The 24,359-nt window shown below is 54.8% G+C and overlaps 4 protein-coding genes and 1 pseudogene across 4 annotated transcripts; all 5 read left to right on the top strand.

Annotated features, from left to right (window-relative positions):
• The first annotated feature begins 5 nt into the window (after window positions 1–5).
• LOC126766659 (uncharacterized) lies at window positions 6–1,402 on the top strand (annotated as a pseudogene).
• Window positions 1,403–1,804: 402 nt separating this feature from the next.
• LOC126766658 (serine/threonine-protein kinase minibrain-like) lies at window positions 1,805–7,360 on the top strand. Its single transcript, XM_050484405.1, is given in 7 exon segments — window positions 1,805–1,957; window positions 4,209–4,451; window positions 4,847–5,092; window positions 5,095–5,293; window positions 5,296–5,651; window positions 6,084–6,630; window positions 6,723–7,360. Coding segments are annotated over 7 exon segments (2,382 nt in total).
• A 740-nt stretch (window positions 7,361–8,100) lies between these two features.
• Window positions 8,101–11,439, top strand: LOC126766657 (coiled-coil domain-containing protein 113-like). Its single transcript, XM_050484404.1, has 3 exons — window positions 8,101–8,548; window positions 8,608–9,574; window positions 11,406–11,439. Exons 1-3 carry the CDS (start codon window positions 8,101–8,103, stop codon window positions 11,437–11,439), a joined length of 1,449 nt encoding a protein of 482 aa, XP_050340361.1.
• A 1,087-nt stretch (window positions 11,440–12,526) lies between these two features.
• Window positions 12,527–15,620, top strand: LOC126766656 (kinesin-like protein KIF1C). The gene is made up of 5 exons (XM_050484403.1): window positions 12,527–13,010; window positions 13,059–13,359; window positions 13,690–14,157; window positions 14,677–14,890; window positions 14,934–15,620. The coding sequence occupies exons 1-5, from the start codon at window positions 12,527–12,529 to the stop codon at window positions 15,618–15,620; spliced, it is 2,154 nt and encodes a 717-aa protein (XP_050340360.1).
• A 1,305-nt stretch (window positions 15,621–16,925) lies between these two features.
• LOC126766655 (nascent polypeptide-associated complex subunit alpha, muscle-specific form-like) lies at window positions 16,926–18,260 on the top strand. The gene is made up of 3 exons (XM_050484402.1): window positions 16,926–17,123; window positions 17,294–17,728; window positions 17,967–18,260. The coding sequence occupies exons 1-3, from the start codon at window positions 16,926–16,928 to the stop codon at window positions 18,258–18,260; spliced, it is 927 nt and encodes a 308-aa protein (XP_050340359.1).
• The last annotated feature ends 6,099 nt before the right edge of the window (window positions 18,261–24,359 follow it).

The raw sequence follows: 24,359 nt of genomic DNA, 5'->3' as shown, positions 1-24,359 counted from the left end.
GGTCCTTACGCCCGCCGCATCGCCTCATCCTCTCCGGCTCCCCGATCCAAAATCACTGAAGGAGCTTTGGTGTCTCTTTGACTTGTGCAGCCCGGGCTACTCGGTTCCATGAATCGCTTCATTGAGGAGTTCGAGGCGCCGATCGGCAAAAGCAAAAACGTCCGCGCGACACCGATGGCTCTCGCCTCGGCGGTGGAGTGTGCAAAGGCCCTTCAGGAGCAAATCACGCCGTACCTGCTCGACGGCGTCTGAAAAAACAGGTGAGCACGATGCTGCCGAAGAAGTTCGAACGTGTCATCCGCGTGCCGCTGAGTGATGAGCAGCTCGAGCTGTACGTTGACCTCCTCGCCTCCACGACGGTGCAGCGGCTTATGGCGGACACTCTTTCCACACCGGCGGTGGCAGCCGCCCGCTGGACCGCGACGGCCGCGACAGCACCGGCTGCCTTCACGTCGCCGGCACCCGCTTCAACCTCGCGATGGGGAATCAGCGTCACAACACCGGTATTCGTCTCGGGAGGGCCTTCCGCGTGATGAACCAGCTGCGACAGATTTGCAATCATGCGGATCTCTTCAAGGTTGTCCGGGGCGAAGACGACGATTACATGACCTCGATGGTCGGCAGCCCTGCAGCGGCAGCAGCAGCAGCAGCAGCAGCGGTGATGGGTTCACCCACTTCACGAGGTGGAAAAGGCAATCGTGGACGTGGACGTGGGCGCGGACGAAGAGGAGAAGGTTCGTTTGCGACGAAGTCAGGGAGCACGTCAACGTCCGCGGGGGGCGGCTACCGCTGTTTTCGCAGCAACAATCCGGTGAGCATCGACGGCAGCAGCAAACTCCGCGTGTTGCTTGAGATGATTCGCGAGTGGAAGCAGCACGGCCACCGCGCCCTCATCTTCACGCAGACCCGCATGATGCTCGACATCATCGAGAACTTGGTGGAGCAGGAGAACGACCGCTACATCCGCATGGACGGCACCACGCAAGGGCGGCGCGGCAGGAGCTCATGGACCGCTTCAACGAAGACGAGAGCATCTTCCTCGCCCTCCCTGACCACCCGCGTTGGCGGCATCGGTGTCAACCTTATCGGCGCGGACCGCGTTGTGATCTTCGATCCCGACTGGAATCCGGTGACCGACGTGCAAGCCCGCGAGCGCGCCTGGCGGATCGGGCAGACCCGCGACGTCTGCGTCTATCGCCTGATCACAAGCGGCACCGTGGAGGAGGCCATCCTGCGCCGCCAACTCTCTAAAACAGCATGGACGGATAAAGTTTAAAGGACCCGAATCTCCAGCGCTTTTTCCACCAACAAGAGAACCTCGTGGAGAGCTTCTTCCTTCGGCAGCGAGTACGACAGCCGCGTGCCGCCTGGACGCAAGCACGTGCTGTCGCGCAGGAGCTGATGCCGCTCCCCCCGAAGTCGACGATGACAATCCCTCAGAATGCACCGCGCCGGCAGCAGGAAATCTGCAAAAACGGACGGCAACTCGCGTCAAGAAAGAAGAGAAGGAGAAAGAAAAAGAGAAAGAGAAAGAGAAGAAAAGAAGAAGAAGAAGAAGAGGAAAAAGAGAGGGAGTTCGGCGAGCTCTTGCGCGTTGTCGAGGAAACGGATGGTGCAGATGCCTCACCGATGGGCGGCTCCCCGCGCGGTCCCACGGGATGGAGGGAGGGAGAGAGAAAAGGAGGAGGCGACAGAGCACAGCTGCGAGACGAGCTGTTGGGAACTGCTCGAGGGGCAGGACGTGACGATCGCCGGCAGCGATGGCGCCGCGCGGCGACTCGCGCGGTCGATGGCGCAGCAAAAGATGAAACGCGTCGCCAGCGAGGCCGTGGAGCGTTCGCTGGCAGTGCAGCGGAGAGAATTCTCGCTGCTCGTCGCGATGGAGGCGCGGCAGGCGAAGGAGGCCGCAGACCGCGAGGAACAGAAAAGAGAGGCCGAGAAAGAAGCAGAGAAGCGAGTGCGTCGCCGCCACGGCTGGTAAAGCAACAAGACGAGACGGATGAGAAAACTTTTTTTTATATATTAAAAAAAAAAAACGAAAAAGAGAAAAAGGAAGGAGGGACAAGACGCATCACGATCAGCGCGAAAAGGCAAAAAGAAGAGGAAGAGGAAAACGCTCTCTCTTTGTTCGAATTTTCTTTTTTCTCTCTCTTTTTTTCTTCTCTTTTTTTCTTCTTTTTTCACGGTTTTATACATGTGAGTGAGTGAGATCACCTTTTTTCCCCATACGCTGGCGCTGACAGCGCGTTCATTCCCCACCCAGTCGCACTCTCTCACACACGTTTCCCTTCATTTTTTTTTTTTTTCATGTTTTTTTTTTTTTTTTTTTTGTGTGTGGTTAGGCCTGTGTGTGTGTTTTCCACACGCCACACAAAACAAAACAAAACAGAAAAAGAAAGCAAGAAAAAAGAAAAAAAGAGAACTGCAGCTTCTTCCTTCCTTTTTTCTCTCTGCACACACACACACCGCTGAGAGTATCCGGAAAAAACAGAAGAGAAAAAAAAAAAAAAGGAGAACTATGAAACAGAAACGGACCAGACGTGAGCGCTACTCCGTTCTGCACACTTTGACTAAAAGCCGTCTCACTTCTATTCTCTTCTTTTCTCTCTTTCTCTCTCTTTTTTCGCTGTTCTTTTTTTGGTTTTTTTTTCTTTTTGTGTGTGATAAAAAAAAAAGCAAACCGAAGCGCCACACACACACAAAAAAAAAAAAAAGTGAGTGCAAAAGTGGGCAGCGCTATTCTTTTTTTTTTTTTTTTTTTTTTTTTTGGCGGCAGCGGTTGAGTTTTTCACACTCGTGTGCACCAACGCATAAACGAAAGTGAGAGAGAAAGAGAGAAGCGATTTTCTCTAATAGTCGACTTAGTCAAAGAGAGACTCTCAAAAACATAAAAAGAAAAAGAAGAAGAGAGAAGGAAACCGTTCAAACGTCTCTGTCTCTCCCTCCCTCTCTCTTTCTCTCTCTCTCTCTCTCCTTTCTCTCTCTCCCTCTGTTCGTTTCTCCTTCCGTGTGAAGTAAGAAGAAAAAAAAACTTGTTGCCGTTGTTACTAGTGGTATTGTCCCCTTTTTTCTTTTCTCTCTCTCTTTTTTTTCTTTTTTTACTCCCTTTCTTTTTTTTTTCTTGTCTCCATTCTCTCTCTCTGTTTTGTCTTAAAAAAAAAAAAAAGGAAGAGACGGAGAGGAGACACCTTGCATCACTACACTGCCTTCTTTCTTCTCTTTTTTTGTTTAGTTTTTTGCTCTTCCTTTTTTTCTCGTTGAGTTTTGTTCTTGTTCTTGTCGGCATTTTTTTTTCAAATTTGCTTTATTGTTTTTTTTTGACTATCTTTTTTTTTTTTTTTACGTTGATACAGAATTTACAGCATCTTTTTTTCCCCTCTCTTTTCCTTCCCTTTCTTTTTCCCTCTTTGGTGAGTCATCGTGTCGTCCGCAACTACCTCGTCCTTTGGTGCTGTCTGTCACCTTTTTCTTTTTTTTCTTTTTTCTCTTTTTTTTTGGTGTGTCAGCATTTTTTTTTTCTTTTTTCTATTTTCCTTCTTCATTTCTCTTTTTTTTTCCTTTTCAACTTCCCTTTTTTTTTACTCCGTCTTCGCTTTTTTTTTCTTTTACCCTTTTTTTTTGTTTTGTTGTTGTTGCTTACTTCAATTGAAGATCTCACTGACCCTCTTCACATATACACACACACACACACACACACACATTCTTTTTTTCCTTCCACTCTCTCTCTCTTTATCTTTCTTCTGATCTCTCTATTCTTCTTCCTTCGAACGCATTCTGTTATTGTTTTTTTTTTTTTTTGCCCCCTTTTTTCTTTCTCTTTTTCTTTCTTCTTCTTTGTTTTTTTTTTCACGGCTCACTTTTTTTTTTGTTTTTTTTTGCAGTCACTCCTATACTACGGCTGCGCCAGCCTCTCTTTGTTTGTTTTTCTCTGACTTTTTCTTTTCTCTTTGCTTTTGCTTTACACTGTACATTTCACTGCCCCATTTTTTTTTTTTAAGCGCAACAAAAACCTTTTTCTGCGAAGTGTTTGTCCTGTGAGTGTGTGTGTGTGTGTGTGTGTTTTGTCACGAAAGAGGTGAAGGAAAGCGAAAAAAAAAAAGGAACACGTAGACGGTGGATTAGAGGAAGAAGAAGAAAGAAAGAAAGAGAAATTTAAAAAAAGAACATTCTCTGTACCACACTTTGTTTTGATGTCTGGGCATCCTCAGCAACGGCATGGCCCTCGCGGCCATCAAAGCGGCGGTCACTCGAGCAACGCAGCAGCAGCAGCAGCAGCAACAACAGCAGCAGGAGGAACAACAACCCTCGCCATCTGTCAGGTGCAACAGCTGCTGCAGGGGCAAACAGTAACGGCCATTGGAGGCAGCGGTGGAGCCTCTGCCTCTCCATCGATGGCACCACCTCCTCCACCTCCATATCCACGTCACTCACTGCAGCAGCAACAACCAGCAGCAGCAGCAGCAGCAGCAGCAGCAGCAGCCAGGAGGTGGAGGTGTTGGTGGTGGTGGCCTTTCCACCTCGTGGAATCACAAGGCAGGGGCGACGACGGCAGTGACTGAGAGCGGTGGAAGGAGAAATTCGTGCCCAGCGAATGCACATCACCACCTTCCGCCACAACGCCAGAAACCTCAGCAAGCGCAGCAGCAGTTGAGTAGAGGTCAGAGCGGACACTCACAGGCGCCCTACGCAGGGGCCCATTTCTTGCATTGTAGTCTCAGTACAAGCAGCGGCAAGGCCGCAGGGGGGGAGGAGGCAGCGAGGGCGGCGATGCCTTCTCTGTTCAGCATCCGCTGCCACCGCCTCCACCTCCACCTCCATCTCTGAGTCGCGCGACTCCCTCCCGCAGCGAAGAAGAGTCAGACCGACGAATGCTGCGGGGGCGGCAGTCACTGCCGTCGCGCCCAGCGCCCAGTCGGCACCGTTAGAGTTAGCATCGCAGCAACAACCGCCATCACAGGGTGCAATGGTGTTGATGGAATTGCCACCGCCGCGTGCACCCCTCGAGCGGCCATCGCTCGCCCTCTCTGCGGCCGTGATGCAGGTGTATCAAGGCATCAACAACAAGTTCTACCATGAAAAGCGCAGTCGCGGCACGCTGCGGGGGTGCAGACCTTCAACAACGGCTTCGACGACGCGGACGGTCACTACATCCACATTGTGGGCGAGAAGATTGCGGATCGGTACACCGTGAAGGGTGTTTTTAGGAAAGGCAGCTTCGGCACCGTACTACACTGCTGCGACGAGAAGTACCAGGAGGAAGTCGCCATGAAGATAATTCGCTCGGGCGCGTACTTCGACGCAAAGGTCGGTTGGAAATGGAAATTGTTCTCTATCTGAACCAGCTGGACGAGCTACAGAACCTCGTCATGCAACTTCGTAAGGCTCTCTACTGGCAAGGGCACATTGTCCTTGTCTTTGAGCTGCTCAGCTACAATCTCTTTGAACTAATCAAGTGCACCCATTATAACGGGGTGAGCCTGGAACTGACAAGGAAGTTCACCTATCAGCTGCTGCAGGTGCTCGTGCAGCTCGACCGGCATCGTCCACGCATCATCCACGCCGACTTGAAGCCGGAGAATGTCGTCTTGAAGGACCGCAAGCGCAGCGGCATCCGCATTATCGACTTTGGGTCCTCGTGCTATCAGCAAATGGCGGAGTGGGAGATGCCCGCTCCCCTCGTTCCACTGGCGTCTGACAGCAGCAGCAGCAGCAGCGACGACGGCAGCGACGACGATAGCGTCAACAAGAACAATAGGAATGGAAAGGGCGTCGAGACATGGGAAGCAAGGCCGATGGCAAAGGACGCAGGACAGGGCGTGCTGGAGGGAGAGGATGAAGAAAAGCGAGCGGGCCCGGCGCCTTCCGGCGCGGCTGCGTCTTCCAGCTCTCCCACGCAAGGCACGGGACATCCAGAGAGCCAACACCATCACAACAAGAATCCCAACCACCACGCGGCCAGTAGCAACGATAAGAAGGTGCGCTCCACCTCCACAAAGGACGGAAAGACGGGTGGTGGCACGGCGGCAGGTGAGGAAGCGATGAACGATCCGAAAGCAGCAGCCGCGAAGATGGTCGCCTATCAGCATCCCTCCTACAACATTCTGCCCAAGTACATTCAAAGTCGGTTCTATCGCTGCCCCGAGGTGATTTTAGAGTTAGGTTACACCACCGCCATTGACCGCTGGTCGCTCGGCTGCATGATTGCAGAGCTGCACACAGGCGTTCCGCTCTTCCCGGGCCTCAACGAGGTGGAGATGATTGGGTACTTCACGTCTATTTTAGGTCCGCTGCCGGACGAAATGATCGCCGCAAGCCCTAAATTTCACCTCTTCTACATCGACACCCGCGTGGAAAAGACAGCAACGGCAGCAACGGCAGGGGCCCTTGTGGGCGGCAAAGAAGAGGCCAGCGCTGGCCAGAAGGGAGAGCGCGAGACGGAAGGAATTCGCTGCCGCGCCGACAGCAGCAGCAGCAGCAGCTCGCCGCCCCGTCACCGGACTGCCTTCGTCGAACACCGCGGGAGGGTGGAGGAGGTGGAGGAGGAGCCACAGCAGCGTCCACATCAGCGGACTTCCTCCTCCACCACCACCACCACCGCAGCGGCGACCGCGACCGACGACGTCGACGCGGGTGTCCATCGAAAAGGCGCGGGAGCGGGGGGTGGTCTCTACCAAGGGACGAGGGCGGTGGTCGTGGTGGCATCGGTGGCGCCCGCCGCGCAGCGACCGCAAATCCAATGGTGCGGCACCACACAACGTCGGGACCGACAGCGGAGCGGAAGGTGCACCGATGCAACGCACAGATACTGCCGCGTCTTCATCCGGAGAACATCTCCGTCGAGACACCGTCGCTCGCCCCTCTGCAGACGTCGTCCCGCACAAACACACCGCCCGCAGCCCACGCGGATGGCGACAATAGCGGCGAGAGAAAACAAAAGGTCAAAGCCTCGCCCTTCGTCCTGCGTCACCCGCCGAAGCCGGAGTGGAAGCGCAGTTTGGCAGACATCCTCGGCGTCTACATGGGCGGCCCACGCGGCTGTCGAAAGGACCAGCCGGGGCACGATGTCAAGGCGTACATGACGTTCCTGGACCTCGTCCAGCGGCTGCTCGCCTACGACCCACGCGAGCGGCATCGGCTGCGAAGAAGCCTTGAACCACGCGTTTCTGGCCCCACTGAGAGAACTGGAGAAGCGAGCGGCGGCGGAGGCGGCAATTGCAGCGATGCTGGCCACGAACAAGCAGTCGTCGGCAGCGGGCGGAGCAGCGCCGCCAGTCTCCTCCACCTCAAGGACCACTGCGAAAAACTAGTGAAGATTCAAAAGAGAGGAAGAAGAAACAAAAGCACGTGTTTGTCTGTTTGATTGTTGTCTCCCCCCCCCCCCCTCCCTCCCCTTTTCTTTCTCCTCCTCTCCATCTTTCTTATCTCTCTTCTTCTTTATATGTCTTTCTCTCTCTCTCTTCTCCTTTGTTCGCTAGCCTATAGATACACTTCCATTTCCCATTAAACTCTGTAAAAAAAAAACACACACTTTTTTTCTTTTTGCGACTCTCCCTTTTTTTTTTTGTCTCTTCCCCCCTTGTTGTGTTTCCGTCTCTACTCTCTCTCTCTCTCGTTACTCATCAGCATCACCCCCATCAACGCGCTCTCTCTCTCTTGAAGTAAAATAGAAAAAAAAAGAAGTAGAAAAGTGAACTGGCCACGAGAAGGAAAGCAGAAGAAAACGGCGTTGTGGCTCTTGCGGTTGCTTATATTCTCTTTTTTCCCCCGCCCTACCTACCGACAACACACACACACACGTTTACCTTTTTTTCTCCCCCCCCCCCCTTGCAGCGCGCTGCGTTCCGCCGTGGCGACAAACAAAAAAGCCAACGTAAAGGAGTGTAGAAGAGGTCCTCCATCACGAGCGTCTATCAATACGCAAATGGGTGCTCGAATCGTCCCCTTTTCTCCTTCTTTCCTTTTCTTTTCCTTGATACCAGGAAAACTTTTCCCCACAAAAAAGGAGAGAAAAGCAAGAATATCAGACCCTTTGCTTGTTTCTCTTTTTTGAAATCTTTTTTGCAAGAAGCGAAAAAAAAAAAAGGGAAGAAAAGGTAAGCCATGGCGGACGCAAGAGGCAACGGCGTGATTGAAGGCGCGAACAGCGTCGACGGCTGCGCCGATAGTGCTGTCACTCTTCAAGCCAGCTACGCGACGACCAACCGGAACATGCGCGATGCGGGGGCTGCCTTGCTCGTGGATTTCTACACGCGCGTGTACCCCACCGTGGACGAGCTTGGCGTCGACCTGGACGACCTCGAGGAGGGTGAGCTGGCGGAGATTGTCGGTGAACTTCGGACTGAGGTCGACGTGCTGAAGGAGGAAACGACGATGTTTGAGCAAACGGTGGTCGCGCAGGTCCAGTCCCGAGGCACGGCCGGGAACGCCGGCGGGACGGGCAAAGCCACCGCCAATTCGAACAGCAACGCAGACGCACTGTTTCCGAGCGGTGGTGGGGCGGGGGTCGAGGCACCGCTGGTCTCCTCGACGACAGCGGAAGGCCGCGGCGGTGCTGCTGCTGCTGCTGCAGCGCCGCGTCGCGGCAAAGCGTATCGTCGTAAATCACAGGGAGACAACGACCTCTTCGTCCCGTCGCCGACAAGATTGCCCTGTTGGGGAAGGAGGAGGAGCGGCTGCAGCTGCAGGAGGAGCAGGCCGCACGGCAGGCCTCGCAGGTGAAGGACCTCCTCACCGCCACCGTCGAGGAATCGCAGCGCCGGCTGAAGGAACTTCGTCTCGAGTTCCGTCAGTTCTGCCGCGAGGTCTTGAAGAACGGATGGCAAGAGGACACGGCGGGCGGCAACATGATGGATGCCATGGAGCTCGCCGACGGCACCATCTCCATTGAAGGCTCCGTCTGCGCGGACGACCTTCTGGTCTACATGCGGCGTCGCCTGCAGTCACAGAACCGCTACCTCGACAAACTCAACGTCCAGTGCGTCGCCGCACAGGAGGACATTGCTCGCGCCCAGCAGCAAGTTCGGCAACGCAAGGCCGCCGGCGAGGCCTTCAACGCCGTTGACTTTGCCCAGCTGAAGATCGAGAATGACCAGTTCAACGAGCGCATCGAGACCAAGAACGCGGAACTGGCGGAATTGAAGGGCACCTCGACGCGCGCGGTGCAAACGTTGAACTCGCTGGTGGACTCACTCAACGACCTCAACGCCGAGCAGACGCAGCTGAAGAAGGAGCTACGAAGTCGCGGGGAGTATTTGATGCGATGCGCGAAGGAGGTGACGGTGGTCGCCGCGGAGGCGGCCGGGGCCGAGCAGAAGAACCAAACGATCAAGGCCCAGCACGAGGCTGTCCAGGTACCAAAGATCGAGGAGTACATTGCTCAGACCGCGGAGCTCTTTGAGCTGCAGAAGGCCTTGAAGAACTGGTCACGCAAGGTGGAAATTGCAGAGGGGCAAGTGACGGTGCTGCGTCAGCAAACAAAGACCCTTAGCCGACAGCGCGAGGCCGCGGTGGCCTACGCCTTGGAGGGAAGAAGAAGCGGCAAGCGTGCTCGCGTCGTCGCGGCGCGCACCTTCAGGTCAGGAAACCGCCTTTTCCGTCCCCTCTGCGCAGCCGCTCCAGGGCAAGAGCGCGGTGATGGTCGGCGGCACAAAGTCGCTTCTGCTCGCCAAGCGTGGGCCGGCGACGGCCAACGAGCGAAAAGAAGGGGAAGGCAGGGATCCCTCAACCTCCCTCCCTCGCCTCCTCTTCCGTCGAGGCAGCAGCCAGCAGCAGCAACAAAAAAAACACAAAGAAGGAGGAGAAGCGGCGACAAACGGCGGCGGGGGCACCGGCAGCAGCAGCGGAAGTCCCAACCAAAGAGTGAGTCGAACGAAAATGGGGAGCGGATGGCAAGGCGGTCTCGGAGGGGACCGAGGGTGGACCCCACCAGATGGAAGAACTCAGCAACGATCACCTGCGGGCCGTGGCGCCAACCATCGCCCCGGCTTCACCTCTCCGCAACCAGCCGCCTTCGCCCTCTTCCTCGGCGACCGCCCCATCGTAGACAACAACAACAACGCAACAACGAAACAAAAAATAATAATAATAAGAGGATGATAGACGTTGTGGTTGCCCTGGCTGTTCTCTTTTTTCTCCTTCTGGTTGCTTGCTTATGTTCTTCTGATGTAGTGAAGGGATAGAGAGAGACTGGTTCTTTTCCGTTGCCTCTCTCTCTCTCTTTTTTCTCTTCTTTTTTTTGTTTGCTTGTTGTTCATTCCGTGCCGACATGTAATGTACACACACACACACACACATATATATATATACACACAGACTCACGACGCTCTTTGTATGAGCTTTTTCTCTTGTTTTTTTCTTTCTCTTATTGTTCTACTGTCCTTCAACGGTTTTGTCTCTTTCTTTTGAACACTGACGCACAACAACAGCAACAGGGGAAAAAAAAAAAGAGAAAACGATGAGCTTTGGACAAGTTATCACTCTGGACGAATTGGACACTCATGCGAAAGAAAAAAAGGAAGAAAGATTATGCATCCAGCTCAACAACGTTGCTGTTGCTGTTGCTGTTCTGCTATGCAGTATGGTCACCCTCCATTCCAACCTCTCCAGCGATCCTCCTTTTCTACTGCTTTTTTTTTTATTTGTTTGTTTGTTTTCTCTTCAACCAAAATAAAACAAAAAAAGGCTTAGCGTGGGCTCTACAAAACACAAACAAACACACACACACGCATACTCTTTCCCTCTTTTTCCCGCCCCTCTCACGCTCTGTATCTCTCTCTCTCTTCCTCCTCTTTCTTGCTCCTCTCTCTCTCCTTCTCTCTTTCTCTGCGGTTTTGTGAACCCAAAGTGTTTGTTTGTTTTGTTTTTTCTGTACAACCATTTCCTTCTCCTTCTCCTTCTCCTTCTTCTTCTTCACCACCGGCGCCAACAGTTCCTTCTCTCTTTTTCGCAAACACACCCACACACACACTTGCACACACACCTGTCCTCCCCTTTCTCATCTTCTTTTTTTTTTTGCGCCACTGGCTTCCCTTTGCATTCGCACTGGATACGAAACACAGAGTGAGGTTTTTTTCGCTTTGTGTAACACTTTTTCCTTTTTTTTTCTTTTCCTTTTTATCTCTTTGTCGCTTTTTCTTTTGGTGGAATTCTTTTTTTTTGTTTTTTACTCCTATCTCTTTCTTTTTTTCTCTTTTTCTTCTCTTTCCGTTTTTCCTCCTTTTTGAAAGGCATTCTCACACACACACACACGCCGTTTGCTCACTCTTTTGAACACCGCCAAAGGGGAGAAAAAGAAAGGGAGACGTAGGACTCCTCGCCCTTAACATCTTTTTTTTTGTTGGTTTGCACCCTGGCAACCATTTTTTTTTTCTGCTTTTTCCTTTCTTCTTTTTTTTTTTGCTTTTTAGATCATTTATAACAACAACACGGCACACTCGTTAGAAGTGTGTATTGTGTCTGTGTGTGTCTGTCTGTTGTTGCACAACGTGTTCTCACCACGCTTCGTTTTCCTTTTTTTGCTTTTTTTTTTGAGTTTTCTCTTTCTTCTCCCCCTGTCCGCTTTTCCGCCTTCTTTTTAAGGCAACGGGACATACCTACTCTATACACGTAAAGAAAAGGGAATCACACTATCACTCACACACGCGTGGACTTGAGGGGGATTTAAAAAAAGGAAAAGCAAAAAGCAGCTTTTACCGCGTCATCTCCCCCCCCCCCTCCTCTTCCTCTTCTAAACTTGCGCGAGGGGAAAAAGGAAAAGGAAGAAAGGGAAAAAAAAACTAGAAGAACTGAATGCACCAAACAGGAATGGCATTGGGTGGGTCTTCGGCATTGACGCAGACGGCGACCAGCCGCGCACGGCGGCAGTTCTCGCCCTCTGGTGCCCGCAGCAGCAACAACAATGGCGCTGCTGCTCTCGGTGGTGGAGGTGGAGGTGGAGGAGACGCCTTCAAGATCATCGTCGCGGCGCGTATTCGTCCTTTCAACAAGAAGGAACTGAAGCGCTGGCGCAAGGAACGGCAACAGCAGCTCGGGGCAGTCCTTCCGTCACTCGCGGCGACGATGGCGACGAACCATCACTCCAGTAACGCCTTGAATAGCTCTGCGGTCAACCCGATGGGGAATAAGCGGCGGCCGCATCCGCGATTCACCACGCGGGGCCGCGGCGATTGGCTCATTGTTGCCTCATAGTAATCCGGACGGGGACGATTCTGAGCTGCTCGCCACGCTGAACGGCGACGGCGCATCTCTTTCATTCGCCCTCCACGCTGGACATGAACCCGAGCCCTGTGGTCGAGGTGGAGCCCGACCTCCACACGTTGACTTTGCTCGACCCAACAAACGCCTCCATCGCACGTGGAACGTTCACCTTTGACCACATCTTCTCCTCCTTCGCCGTCGCCGTGGAGCTGGATCTTCCTGGAGGCGACCGCCACCACCACCACCACCACCAACAGAACAGCTGCGACGGCAAGAAGGAGCGTCCCCGTTGTCGTCCGGTGCGGACGTTGCTGACGACCCGCCTGTGAACATGTCGACGGCGATTCTGAGCGATGACATTGTTCTTTCGCCCCAGCAGGAGAAGCAAGCCGAGCGAGAGCAAGAGCGTGTCTTTGACCTTCTCGGCGTGCCGATTCTCGAGAATGCGCTGCAAGGCTTCAACGCGTGTATCTTTGCCTATGGCCAAACAAGCAGTGGGAAGACGTACACCATGCTCGGGACCAAGCGCCACTGGGGCGTCACACCGCGCCTTGCTGCACTCCCTTTTTCCAGCGGCTCGGCAGCAACGGCAACGGTGGCGGTGGTGGTCGGTCAGACAGTCCTGTCTCTCTTCCGCCCGTTAACGGCGCCGCACGCAAAGGGAATCGAAACGGCAGCGCAGGTGTCAGCCGAGACTCCTCGCCGTCGCCCTCGCAAGGCCTCTCTTCGCACCGCTCGACGTCTGGTCGGCCGCGTTCACAGTACGCGGATTTTCCTCAAGCGACGCCGAGACGTCGACAACCGGACCGCCCAAGGTTCGTCCCCACGTGGACGTCGCGTACATGGAAATCTATAATGAGCAGGTGCGCGACTTGCTGAAGCAGCGACCAAAGAATGCGATTCTGCACTACAACAGCCGATTCGACGTCAAGGACGTGCACTACAACGAGTACCAAACCCTCAGGTTCGCCAGCACCCCGAGCACGGGCTGTTCGTGGAGGGTCTCACGTCGGTGCGGGTGAACTCGTGGAGTGCATGCGAGCGTTACCTGAAGGAGGGCAGCATTCTGCGTACGCAGGCGGCGACGTCCATGAATGAGACCTCCAGCCGCTCCCACGCCATCTTTCAGGTGACCATCACGCAGGTGGAGCAGCTGGGTGGACGGTGCGAGGAAAGGAGGCGGTGACCTCGCAAAAGGTGAGCAAGATCAACCTCGTCGACCTCGCCGGCAGTGAGCGGAACAGCGCAGGCGCCACGTCGAGCAAAGGAAAGAAGAGCCATCTTCAGGAGGCAAACCGCATTAACGTTTCCCTGTCGACGCTTGCGACGGGTGATTGACGCGCTCGTGACGAACAGCAACTTGGCAAGCAACCCCGCCTCAACAAAAGCCCCGGTAGGGTGCCGTACCGTGAAAGTTTGCTCACCTACGTCCTTTCGGACAACTTTGGCGGAAACAGCAAAACTGTCATGTGTGCGAACATCTCTCCCTGCGAGGGAGAACCTCAACGAAACCGCGTCCACGCTGCGCTACGCCGCGTTGGCACGGGGGGTGCGCAACCGCGTGAAAATCAACGAGGACCCCTCTGCCCGCGTCATCCACGAACTGCAGAACCGTATTTTCAGCCTGCAAGACGAGCTTGCCCTGGCCCCCTCTCCCCGACGAGTCGCGGAGTTAGAGCTGGATCTGGAGGAGAACGCCGCGGCCCTCTCGGAGCTACAGGAGAGGCACCAAAGCGCTGCACAGGCGCTGAACGCGAAAAAGGAGCGAGAGTGCGAACTGCTTTCGCAGCTGAAGCAGCAGCAGGAGCAAGAAGCGAGGTGGCGCCGGGAGGTGGAGCGCGAGAGAAGAGAAGGCGTATCTGCAGGACATGGTTCGTCGCTTGCAGGAGGAGAACAAGTCCCTCGCGAAGACCGCCGTGGACTACAAAAAGAGAAGGAAAACAGCAGCAGCGGTTCGATCACGTGAACAGTGACGGCGCTGAGGACGGAGAGAGCCGTCAACCAGCGACAGAGTCCGCGAAGGCGAACACCCAAGTGTTTCCACGCGTCGGCGGCGGTGTTTTTGCGGCGGTGTCTTTGGAAAGAGGCCGTCGACGGCAACAGCGACGTCCAGCTGGCCGAGGAGGAGGTTCGTAGTGGGAGACGGAGGGAAAGCCAACGGCGGCGGCGGCGGCGGCGGCGCGGACTCGTCGCGTGGCGGTTGGCAAGCAGAGGAGGAAGTCACTGGGTGCCACCGTGTCGCCATCAGCGGCGGCAGCAAAGAGCCGGCAGACGCGGAACTCACGCCTGCCGATGTCCAATTCTGGTGAGAAGAACAATCGCAGTAGTTTTGGCGTCAGCGGAAACCCCTCTCGCGGTCAAGTTCTTCGCTCGCAGCACGGCGCACCTCGCTTGGCCTTGCGCCAGCAACGCCGCAGGCGCGCAAGCGTCGCCCCTCCCTCAGCTCGACCCCCGCAACATCCACTACCCGCACCGAGTCAGCGCGGTGACGGCCAGCGGGCTCTCTCCTCGCGCACGCGCTGGTGAAGGCGTCAGCGCCGGACCCTCCGTATCCCCACATCGCCAGCCGCGGCGGCAGCAGCAGCAGCAGCAGCGGATTCGAAAGGTGGCGGAGAACGTCTCGGCAGTGGACAGTCGGCGGGTTCCTTTTTCAGCCCCAGGCGCCGGCAGCGGGCGGGAGGCTGAGGTCAACGCGGTAGGGTGACCCGCTGCCCGGGCTGTCTACTCCGCGACAAAAGCGTCGGTTTTCTGTGGGTCACAATGGACCGCTTTTACCTGCGCGACGGCAGCAGCAGCACCAACAAGAACCGCTCTTTCGCTATCCTTCCTCTTCATTGCGTTCCGAGGTTGACGGCAGCGAGGGCCACAGCGGCAGCCCGGCGGGGCTGGACGTGCAAGGAAAGAAGAAACAGAAGGGCGCTACCAAGTCGCTGACCTCGTCGGCATCGGAGGACACGCCGTCTGCGGTCGATGCGGATGCGAAGATGCTGCGGCCATCCCCACCGTCGCCGCCCACAGAGTCAAGCCCACTGGCGTTAATCCGTTCGCGCATGAAGCTGCAGCAGCAGCAGCAGCAGCAACAACAACAACAACAACCGTTTTCTGTCGCTCCTGCGGCCGCACTCGACGACGGCACCGCCCTTTCCGGAATGATCCTCCACGCATCGCCAAAGGCAGTCGTCGCGGCTGCGAGCGCCGCGCTACCATCGATTGCAGAACTGGACAAAGCGAAGGCATCGAACGGCAGCAAAGGTCGCCACCACCCGCAGCGAGCCGACCTTCAAGGTGAATTGCAAGAACAGCAGCAACAGCAGCAGCCGCTGATTCACCACACGAGCGCATGGCTTGCAGACGGGGGCCACCTGGGCGTTGAAGACGAGCCCAGCCTCTCCTGCAGCGTGGATAGCATTAGCCAGAAATTGTGACAGCGGTCCCTCGCTTGAACGGGAGGGAGGGAAGGGGGAGAAAAGAAAGGACTTCGTCACACGCTTGGCAGAGGGACGAGAGAAAGAGAGAGGAAGAGAGAAGAAAAAGAAGAAAAGGGCAAAAGAGGCGGCAGCCGCTCACCCCCTCACCGACACAGAACCAGTGAAAAAAAGGCAACGCAGACTGCCAGCCAACGTCGCACACACAAAAAAAAAGAGAGAAAGAGAGCAAAAAGATCGTGAAATCGGAAAAGATAGGACCTGAACTGGAGGAGGAGGGAGCCAGCTTCATACGACGCCTTTCATCTCGTGTTTGCTTCCGTTTCTCCTCCTTCTTCTACCCTCTTTCTCTTTTTCTCTGGACCTTTCCCTTCTCTTCCCTCCCTCATTCCCTCCCCCCCCCTTTTGTTTATCAATGGATTTCCTCCGATTAAGAACGCATCTGTCTCTCTCTTTGCGCAGAATGCGATTTGACATTCTCTGTTTCTCTCTTTTTTCTCTCTCTCGCCTTTCGAAATGATCTCTTCTTGTGTCTTCTTTTCGTCTCTTTTTTTTTTTTTCCGTTGTTTACGTGTATCATGTATAGTCACTCTTTCCCCTTTCACTTTCGCTTTTTTTTTTATTATTGTTGTTGTTTCTATTCTCTTTTTTTTTTAATCTTTATCAGATTAACACACACACACACACACAGTTTTTCTCTCTCTCTTTTTCTTTTTTTTTGCGTCTTTTGTTGTCGAAAATGCTTTAAGTTTGCCAAGAAAAAGAAAAAGGAACAAGGGTGTGAGAAGTCTGCGCATTTCTCTCCCCCCTCCCTCCCATCACTTTTCTTTGTCATGGTTTTCCCACCGCTGAAGAGTACCGAACCGAAAAAAGGGGGAGGAAAGCGGATGGAGACGCAGACAAGGACCCCTTCTGTCTCACTCTCACTTTCTTTCTCTCTCTCTCCTCCCCTGTCCTCCACCAGGTGTACGACTAACCTGAACGCGCGCGCAATGACTGATCACTTCCATCTCTCTCTTTTTTTCTCTCTGTACACCTCTTCTCTCTGTTTCTTTCTCTCTCTTCCTTTCAGAGCTTTCAACGCTGTCGCGGTAGTCTTCTTTGGTGCTGCTACCACTACACGTTGGCAGGGAAACACAACCACCCAAATCACTCACATTCTTTCTCTTTTTTTAATCGGACGAAGACTCTTTCTTGTTTCTTTTCCTTTTTTAATATTGAAGTAAGCTGCCACATCTTTGTTTTCTCTCCATTTTTGCCTTTGAAAAGGAAAAAGCCCCCCCCCTCCCCCTTTCAAAGATAAACATGGATCTTGACGCGTTTCTGGACAAAAGGGACAAGAAGGCCAAGAAGAAGAAGGCCCAGCGCCTGCAGGAATTGATGCAAAAGTTTCTTCTCTCGAATTTGAAGGCCTGGGACGCACCGACGCTCTGCCAGCAGCACCCGAAGGTGAAGCCGCCACTGCCACCGCCACCAACGACGACAACAGCAACAACAGCAAGAGTGCGGATGCCGCGGACGTAGGGGAAGTCCACCGACGTGGTGGACATTAGCCACGTCGTGAAGATGAACAGCGTCGGTGTGACGCAGCGAAAGGCGAAGACTTGGGAGCAGGTAAAGAAGCTGCAGGAGCAGAAGGTCGAGAACGACAACGAGGAGGGATCGGTCGATAGCCCCACTCTGTTTCCTCGCCCCCGCCGCCGCCGCCACGGGCGAGGCGAAGCCCACCAGGTTTGTCGCGCGTGCACGCCGGCGCGACGGGTCACCTCGATGGAAAGGGCCACGCCTCGGCCTTCAGCACAGAGAACCTGCCTTCGCTCGATGACGCTTTTGCAGCCAACGAGACAAAGAAAGCCTCCGCAGCGACCTCGCCGAAGGAGGCTGCGCCCGCCTCTACGGGCAAGTACGTCCCTCCCTCCCGCGGTAGCGCTGGCGCATACAAACCTCCCAGTGGTCCTTCTTCGGGAGCCTACAAGCCACCAAGTGGTCCATCGTCTGGCGCGTATCGTCCACCCGAAAAGAAAGCCACCGAGACTGAGCAACCTAAGCAAGATGCCGAAGAGAAGAAGGAAAATGATGCTGGCGCCGTCGCGGCCCCACCTCTACGGGCAAGTACGTCCCTCCTGCCCGCGGTAGCGCTGGCGCATACAAACCTCCCAGTGGTCCTTCTTCGGGAGCCTACAAGCCACCAAGTGGTTCATCGTCTGGCGCGTATCGTCCACCCGAAAAGAAAGCCACCGAGACTGAGCAGCCTAAGCAAGATGCCGAAGAGAAGAAGGAAGATGATGCTGGCGCCGCCGCGGCCCCCACCTCTACGGGTAAATACGTCCCTCCCGCCCGCGGCAGCGCTGGCGCATACAAACCCCCAGCGGTCCTTCTTCGGGAGCCTACAAGCCACCAAGTGGTTCATCGTCTGGCGCGTATCGTCCACCCGAAAAGAAAGCCACCGAGACTGAGCAGCCTAAGCAAGATGCCGAAGAGAAGAAGGAAAATGATGCTGGCGCCGCCGCGGTCCCCGCCTCTACGGGCAAATACGTCCCTCCCTCCCGCGGCAGCGCTGGCGCATACAAACCCCCCAGTGGACTACTTCGGGAGCCTACAAGCCACCGAGCAAGCACTGAGCAGCAGCACTTGACGTAGTGAGAGAGAGAGAGAACGAGAGAAAGAGGAACGGGCGACCCATCGTTCGTACACAACGATCCTGATAACACGGAAGAGTCTCACTTCCTATCTCCGTTGTTTATCTTCTTTGCTCTTTGTTTTTTTTTTTTTTCCCCTTCAGGTGTTTGCAAAAATGAGACGATGTCTCAAAATGGGTGTGCTCTCATACAGCCTTCTTCTCTCTCTCTCTTTACTACTCTCTCTCTCTCTTTCATGTTCTTTCTTTCGAGGCCGAACAGCGGGGGAGAGAGCGCGCCAAACGCGTTTGTGCGGTGTCGTGGGGTATTGCGGTTGTGATTTGGCGCGCGTGATGGTTTATTCTGCGTCCATCTTTTTGCCGAATCTCTTTTTCTTTCTTTTTTTTTTTTTTGATTGTTTGTTTGCTGTGCGAGGTGGTTTCTCATTGCCTCCGTCTGCCTGTCAATACCTAAAAGATAGAGAGAGAGAAGAGGAGAGAGGGAGGGTCTTCTCGTTTTGCACCGCAGGACCGCTTTTTCCCTCTCTTTCTTCTCTCTCTCTTGTGTGTGAGTGCGCGTTTCTTTTTCTTTTTCTTTTTCTTACTTTCTTTCTCTCCTTCTTTCACCTGCGTGAATAGGAAGAGAGCGAAAAAAGATAAGAGGAAAGAAAGAAGACGCAAACGGCAGAGAGCCGCTGCGCATGAGCTTGCCTCCGTTTTTTTTAATTCTTTGTTCTCCCCCCCCTTTTGTCGTTGTTGTCTCCTCGTTGCTTATTTCCTCTAAATCCTTCCTTTCCTCTATCTTGCTCTTTTTCTTTCTCTCTGCCTAACACGCCGCAGCAAGACGCTCAATTAAAAGGACACACCCAACGCACACGGAAACGGAGCTGGGCAACACATACGGTGTGTGTGTGTGTGTGTGTGTTTGGGGGATTCATTTTTCCCCGCCCCCTCTTTTTTTTTGGCTGCAAGATAAAAAAAGACAATAATAAAAAAGAAAGAACAAAAGAGTGACACACAGAAAGCGCTTAGGAGAGAGAGGGAGGCGCGGGTTGACGACGAAGATAGACAGTCAACGTGCAACACCTTTAAAAGGAATTATTGGTGCTTCTGTCGCCTCTGTGTACGTTTGTTTAGTTTGGTTGGTTGGTTGTGTTTCAAAAAAAAAAGGAAGTGGTTGGGCTGAATTCTGTAACACCCATGGTGTTGCCGTTTTGCTGTCCTTTTCAGTCTTTGTTTTAATTGACGCTACTGGTCACACAATCTCTCTCTCTCTCTCTCTCTCACCTTCTTCGCATCTTCTTTTTCTTCTTCTTCTTCTCCTTGCTTTTTGTTGTTGTTGCTGCTGTTGTCGCTTTGTTTCTTTGTTTACGCGCAAGTGGAAAGGACAGTGGTTAAGCACTCACATGCAAAGCGATAGAGACGCACGAAAGACAGTGTTTATAACTCCGTTTAGCGTGTGTACTTGTTCCCCCTCTCCCCCCTCTCCTACTCTCCCCCCTTCCTCTTTCTCCTTGCCTTTGGTGTGGTTAGACACGTTTTCTTTGTTTTGTTTTTTGCTTCTCTATCGAACGCGAAAAGGACTCATTTGTTTTTTTTTCCTGTTTTTTTCCGAATCTTTGTATATTGGATTTTTTTTGACTTTGGGTATTCTTTCTTTGTGTGTGTGTGTGTGTGTGACTTTGCTTTTTTTTTCTTTCTCTTCTTTTTTCTTACTTTTAGTATCATTCATATACACTCTCCGACCTCTCAATTGTCGTTACTCTGAAAAGAGTTCTTCCTCTTCCTCTTTCCCCACTCCTCCTCCTTCTTTTTTTTTTGCATGATTCTTTCTTTTTAGCTGTTTTTTTTTTTTTTTATCACGCGCTTCAAAACGTGTCGAGTAAAGCCCTAATTGACAGCTTTGGATTGCACGCGAAGTGTTTGTGTAAGTGTGTGTGAGCGTGAGATAGCGAGTTCTTCTTCTTTTTTTTGCGTGTCCATCTACCCAAACACTTCTTTTTTTTTTTTCTTATAAAAACTGTTCACTCTCTCCACCCCCACTCTTCCTTCCCTTTTTTTGTCTTCCTTTGCTTTTTCTTCCTTGTCTCACGCCAAACAAACACACACAATAAAAAAGAAAGCAGGATCTTTGCTTTCAACGCAGCCAGCCAACCAAGGACGCCACCGATGACGTCCTTGGCTTCGCTTTTGGCACGTGTGCTGGCGGATTGGTACAGCGAGCGGACATGTGATGGGGGGGCGCTTTTGTATGAAGGCAGCGACAAGACGAACGGGGCAGCGGACGCAGCAGCAAACAGCGTTCACCTAGCAGAACCTGGCAGAGGAGAAGCGGCTCGTCCATGACGAGGCCGCGCTTCTCGCCCGAGTCCGCGCGGGTGAGGACCATCTGCTTTCGTGCCTTACGGATTGCGCCTGTTAGGGTAAGTGCCACAAGAACGAAAGCAGTGTCCGCATCAGACACCGCACAAGTTCATTACCAGCACCGAGAGGTGGACTTCAAGAGTTGCTCCCCACGCAACCAGAGATCGAAAGCGACTTTCGAGAGTGGGTAGAGCTTGAGGAACTTGTCTCTCTGTGCGATTCGGCCTGCGACGATGCAAAGGAAGCGTCACCGAGACGATCCCGGCAAGAGGAGCCGCCAGACCAACCTCCGCAGCCAGCGGAGGGTGTCAAGACAGCATCGCCCTCGACCGCGGCGACGTTGGTCTTCCTTCCCCTCGGAGCCATTCCTCCCAGTCCCCCACACCATTGCGCGGCCGGAGGGCGAAGAGAGCCCGTCCAAGCAAGCCGGGGGACGTCCTCAGTCTCCGCCGAGGCAAGATTTCGTGGAAGCGAGTGCAAGACCAAAGAGACCTCCCTCACAGCGCGGTACGTTGCTGGACAGCCCAACGCCCCCACGCGGCGGCTCTGATTCCACACAGCAACAGCAGCAGCAGCCGCTCTCCACCCCGACGAAGGCAGAAGATCTGTACTACCGCTACACGCATCAACCAATGGGTGCACATGAATCCACGTGGGCCTCCCTCTTCCCGCGCTTGTGGGAGAAAGACGACCGCATACTCAACAGGGGGCGCAGGAGCGTCCGCCGCCTCCGCAGCAACGAGTGCTGATGCCGCCGGAGCCCAGCGTGCTGTCCTCCGCACCCTCCGCGAAGGAATCCGGTGGGGCTTCGCCCACCACCATCATCCCTTGTGAGGCGTCTCCAGATGGTTCAGTGGACGATGTCGAGGGTGAAGAAAGCGAAAGACTCGCCGCTTGCCGGCTGCAACGGCTGCGACACATCAACGAGCGGAGGCTTTACGCGGCCCCTTTCGAGGGAGTGAACGGCAACGACGAGGGCTTCCTGGCCCGGTCGACGGCACGGAGGCGAGTAGTCTCCCTCCGCTGTACAGTGCCGAGGGAGTGGAAAACGAGGCCTTGCCGGATGGCTTTCCGCCGCCGTCACCGGAGCATTCTTTTTGCTTTTAGGCGTCCTATCCACCGAGGAGAAGGCTCGCGCGATGCGTGGATGGCCTTGTATCGTGCAGCAGTACGCGCAAATCCGCGAGAGCCTTCAGCAAGCCTACTTCTGTGGAAGTCACGGCAGCAGCAGCAGACCGTGACAAGTCAGTTGCAGAGCCCAGTTGCAACCACCGACGCTACGCCCAACGTTGAGGGTGCAGCGGCGGCGGCAGCGACGAACGGCACGGAGGAGGAGGAGGAGAAGCCTCCACTGCTGCACCCTCCTGCGCACTTGAGCGAGGTGGAGAAGCTGCTGACGGACATCAAAGCCTCTCTTTATCGAACGGCTGATGAATTTGCGATTACGTCAAAGGACGGCGTGGACGTGGCCGACGCTGCGAGTGCGGTTGTCATCTACCCCTCCTCCTTCGCCTCTGTCTCGACCAAGGGGGAGGTTTGGAAGGCGGTGAGGATGTGGTTGAGGACACGCCCGGGAATTCACAAGCTGGCTGCTCGACGCCAACGACACCGACAAGAGCAGCCAGCTTCCCCGCCTATCCTCTGCGACGCCAAATCCTAGTGAAACCTTTTCTTCTCGTCTGCACGCCGCCAACGTTGAAAAGAAACGATCCAAACAAAGTCGCTCCTCACATGCGAGGGAGGTACTGACCCGGCTGGAGGACCTTCTCTTGTACGCCAACCGAGCATTACCACTGCACGGCGAGCGCGTAAGCGGTCCCTGCAGCAACCGCAACAACAGCGGCGACAACGACCACAGCGGGAGCCATGACATCGCCGCGGAAGACCGAACGGTGGCGAATGTATGGTGTAAACCTCTTGTCGTGGGCGTCCTTCGACGCTTCGACTGCGCAAACACAGGACGCGACGACGTGGATGGCAAAAGTGAGACGGGTCTCTCCCTTCGCCTGGTTCCGGCCTCGGAGATCTGCTCGGCTACGGACAACACCGTCGCGAAGGCGGCGCGGCAAGCATGCGCCTCTGTAGCGTCCTCCACGCGCCTCGCCGAGGAAGTCTCGCCCACCGTGAAGTCTGCGGCGTCCAACTGGACCCACACAAGCACAGGAATCACGACAGCGCTTGCAGACTACCACGTGATTCTATTGGAGGTTACTGGGCTAGAAAGATCACCAACGGACATCACCGACCACGACGACGATGGACTGGACGACTGCAACGCCGTGGATGCTCCTTCTTCTCCACCCGAAACCAGCCACCCACAAAGCAACCGCCGGGCACGCAAACCGCGCGGGCTGGCCTCCGCGACATCGCCGTTGTCGGAGGCGGATGCTGAGCTGTGGCAGCGGATCGTCTCCATTTCGCATTTTGTCCACGTTGCTGGCAACCAGAGCGAGATCCACCACGCGGCAAGGTATGTGGCGGCAGCGGTGAAGCAGCGCCAACGAAGTGTGTTTCATCAGATTGACAACGCGAACAACAACAACGGCAACACGACTAACGTCAACATCAGCGGCAGCAGCAGTCATTGCGTGACCGCCTCTCTTGTGGAAATGATGTCGCAAAGTCTGTATACGCCTTCTTTTGCACCGTCACAACCTCTGAGGAGCTGCAGAACGAGGTCGCTGGAAAAGGTGACGGGAGCGAAGGAGAGGTGAAGTAGCCAAGTCGAAGCGCGAAAGCCGGCGAGGTCGTCAGCAGCAGCAGCAGCGGCGGCGACGCCACGCGGACTTGCACGGAACCGAACTTCCCGCGCCGCGATCGGCCTCCGCCCCACAAGTTCTGGCGGAGAAAGAGCTCGCCCTCGCACCGCCAACGTCCCAACGGCAGCCGCCCGCCCGCGCCGCGTGCGTCTTCCACGCCGGTGAAGTCGTTCCTCGCATCCACCGGGCAGGACTGCGGACGCTGATCATGGCTGCCCGAGGCACCGCTCCCCCGCCGTCACCAGCTTTGCCGTCTGCCGCCACAGACGAGAGCAGCGGCGACCACCCTCATGGTCCGGAAGATACCGGCGAGCAATCAACGGAGAATCACGGCAGTCGGCGGCGGCGGCGGCGTCCACACGGTGGGAAAGGAGGAGAGACTTCTTCTGCCACGTTAGACGCCACCTCTGCCACGCCGTCACCGGTCGATGCAATTACGGAATGGCTCTATCGCAGACTTATCCCTCTTTTCCTCGAAACCACCACTACCACTACCACCGCCGCGGCAACCGCATCCGCAGGAGCAAATGCCCCGCCACCGGAAGCGCAACGCACCGTTCTCGTCAGCCGGGTTCAGCACCTTCCTGCGGAGATGTTCGTTGCGAAAACGGGCGCCTTACACCACTACCACCATTGCCGCGTCGACGACCACGGCGACGCTTGCGGCAAGAAGAGACGACGAAGGCCGCTCGTTCTAAGCGCCACTTTCTCGTTCTACGAATTTGCCGGTGTCCCTCACGATTCCCTGGCACGAGGAGGAACTGCTCACGTATTTGGTGGCGAAGCAGCTCTTCTTCCGCGCGCTTCCGTCGGAGACGGAGGCGTCGCTGGCGCCATCGACGGTGGGCTCGGGCAGCAGCGAAGAGGACGCGGACGACGACAAGACGGACAGAGCTGAAGCTGTCGAGCGAAAGGTGGAAAAGCCTCCTCGCCCCACCAACGCCAGCGCACCAGACGTCCCCGTCGTCGCCGCCCACCGCCCAGCGGAGCTTCAGCGGG

Source organism: Bactrocera neohumeralis, unplaced genomic scaffold (assembly GCF_024586455.1).
Source record: "Bactrocera neohumeralis isolate Rockhampton unplaced genomic scaffold, APGP_CSIRO_Bneo_wtdbg2-racon-allhic-juicebox.fasta_v2 ctg1984, whole genome shotgun sequence".
In the NCBI taxonomy this organism is placed as follows: domain Eukaryota; kingdom Metazoa; phylum Arthropoda; class Insecta; order Diptera; family Tephritidae; genus Bactrocera; species Bactrocera neohumeralis.
This window is presented reverse-complemented; position numbering and strand designations above follow the sequence as displayed.

Bases quoted from the DNA above. Each gene is read 5' to 3' on its own strand.
- LOC126766656 (XM_050484403.1), top strand. From the start codon at position 12,527: ATGTCGACGGCGATTCTGAGCGATGACATTGTTCTTTCGCCCCAGCAG. The intron at 13,011-13,058 runs GTTCGTCCCCAC...TATAATGAGCAG, and splicing joins CGACAACCGGACCGCCCAAG to GTGCGCGACTTGCTGAAGCA. The intron at 14,158-14,676 runs GTGAACAGTGAC...GCACCGAGTCAG, and splicing joins AGCAGCAGCGGTTCGATCAC to CGCGGTGACGGCCAGCGGGC.
- LOC126766655 (XM_050484402.1), top strand. From the start codon at position 16,926: ATGGATCTTGACGCGTTTCTGGACAAAAGGGACAAGAAGGCCAAGAAG. The intron at 17,124-17,293 runs GTGCGGATGCCG...ATCGGTCGATAG, and splicing joins CAACAGCAACAACAGCAAGA to CCCCACTCTGTTTCCTCGCC. The intron at 17,729-17,966 runs GCAAGTACGTCC...CGCCCGCGGCAG, and splicing joins TCGCGGCCCCACCTCTACGG to CGCTGGCGCATACAAACCCC.
- LOC126766657 (XM_050484404.1), top strand. From the start codon at position 8,101: ATGGCGGACGCAAGAGGCAACGGCGTGATTGAAGGCGCGAACAGCGTC. The intron at 8,549-8,607 runs GTGCTGCTGCTG...CGTAAATCACAG, and splicing joins GACAGCGGAAGGCCGCGGCG to GGAGACAACGACCTCTTCGT. The intron at 9,575-11,405 runs GTCAGGAAACCG...TTTGCTTTTTAG, and splicing joins GTCGCGGCGCGCACCTTCAG to ATCATTTATAACAACAACAC.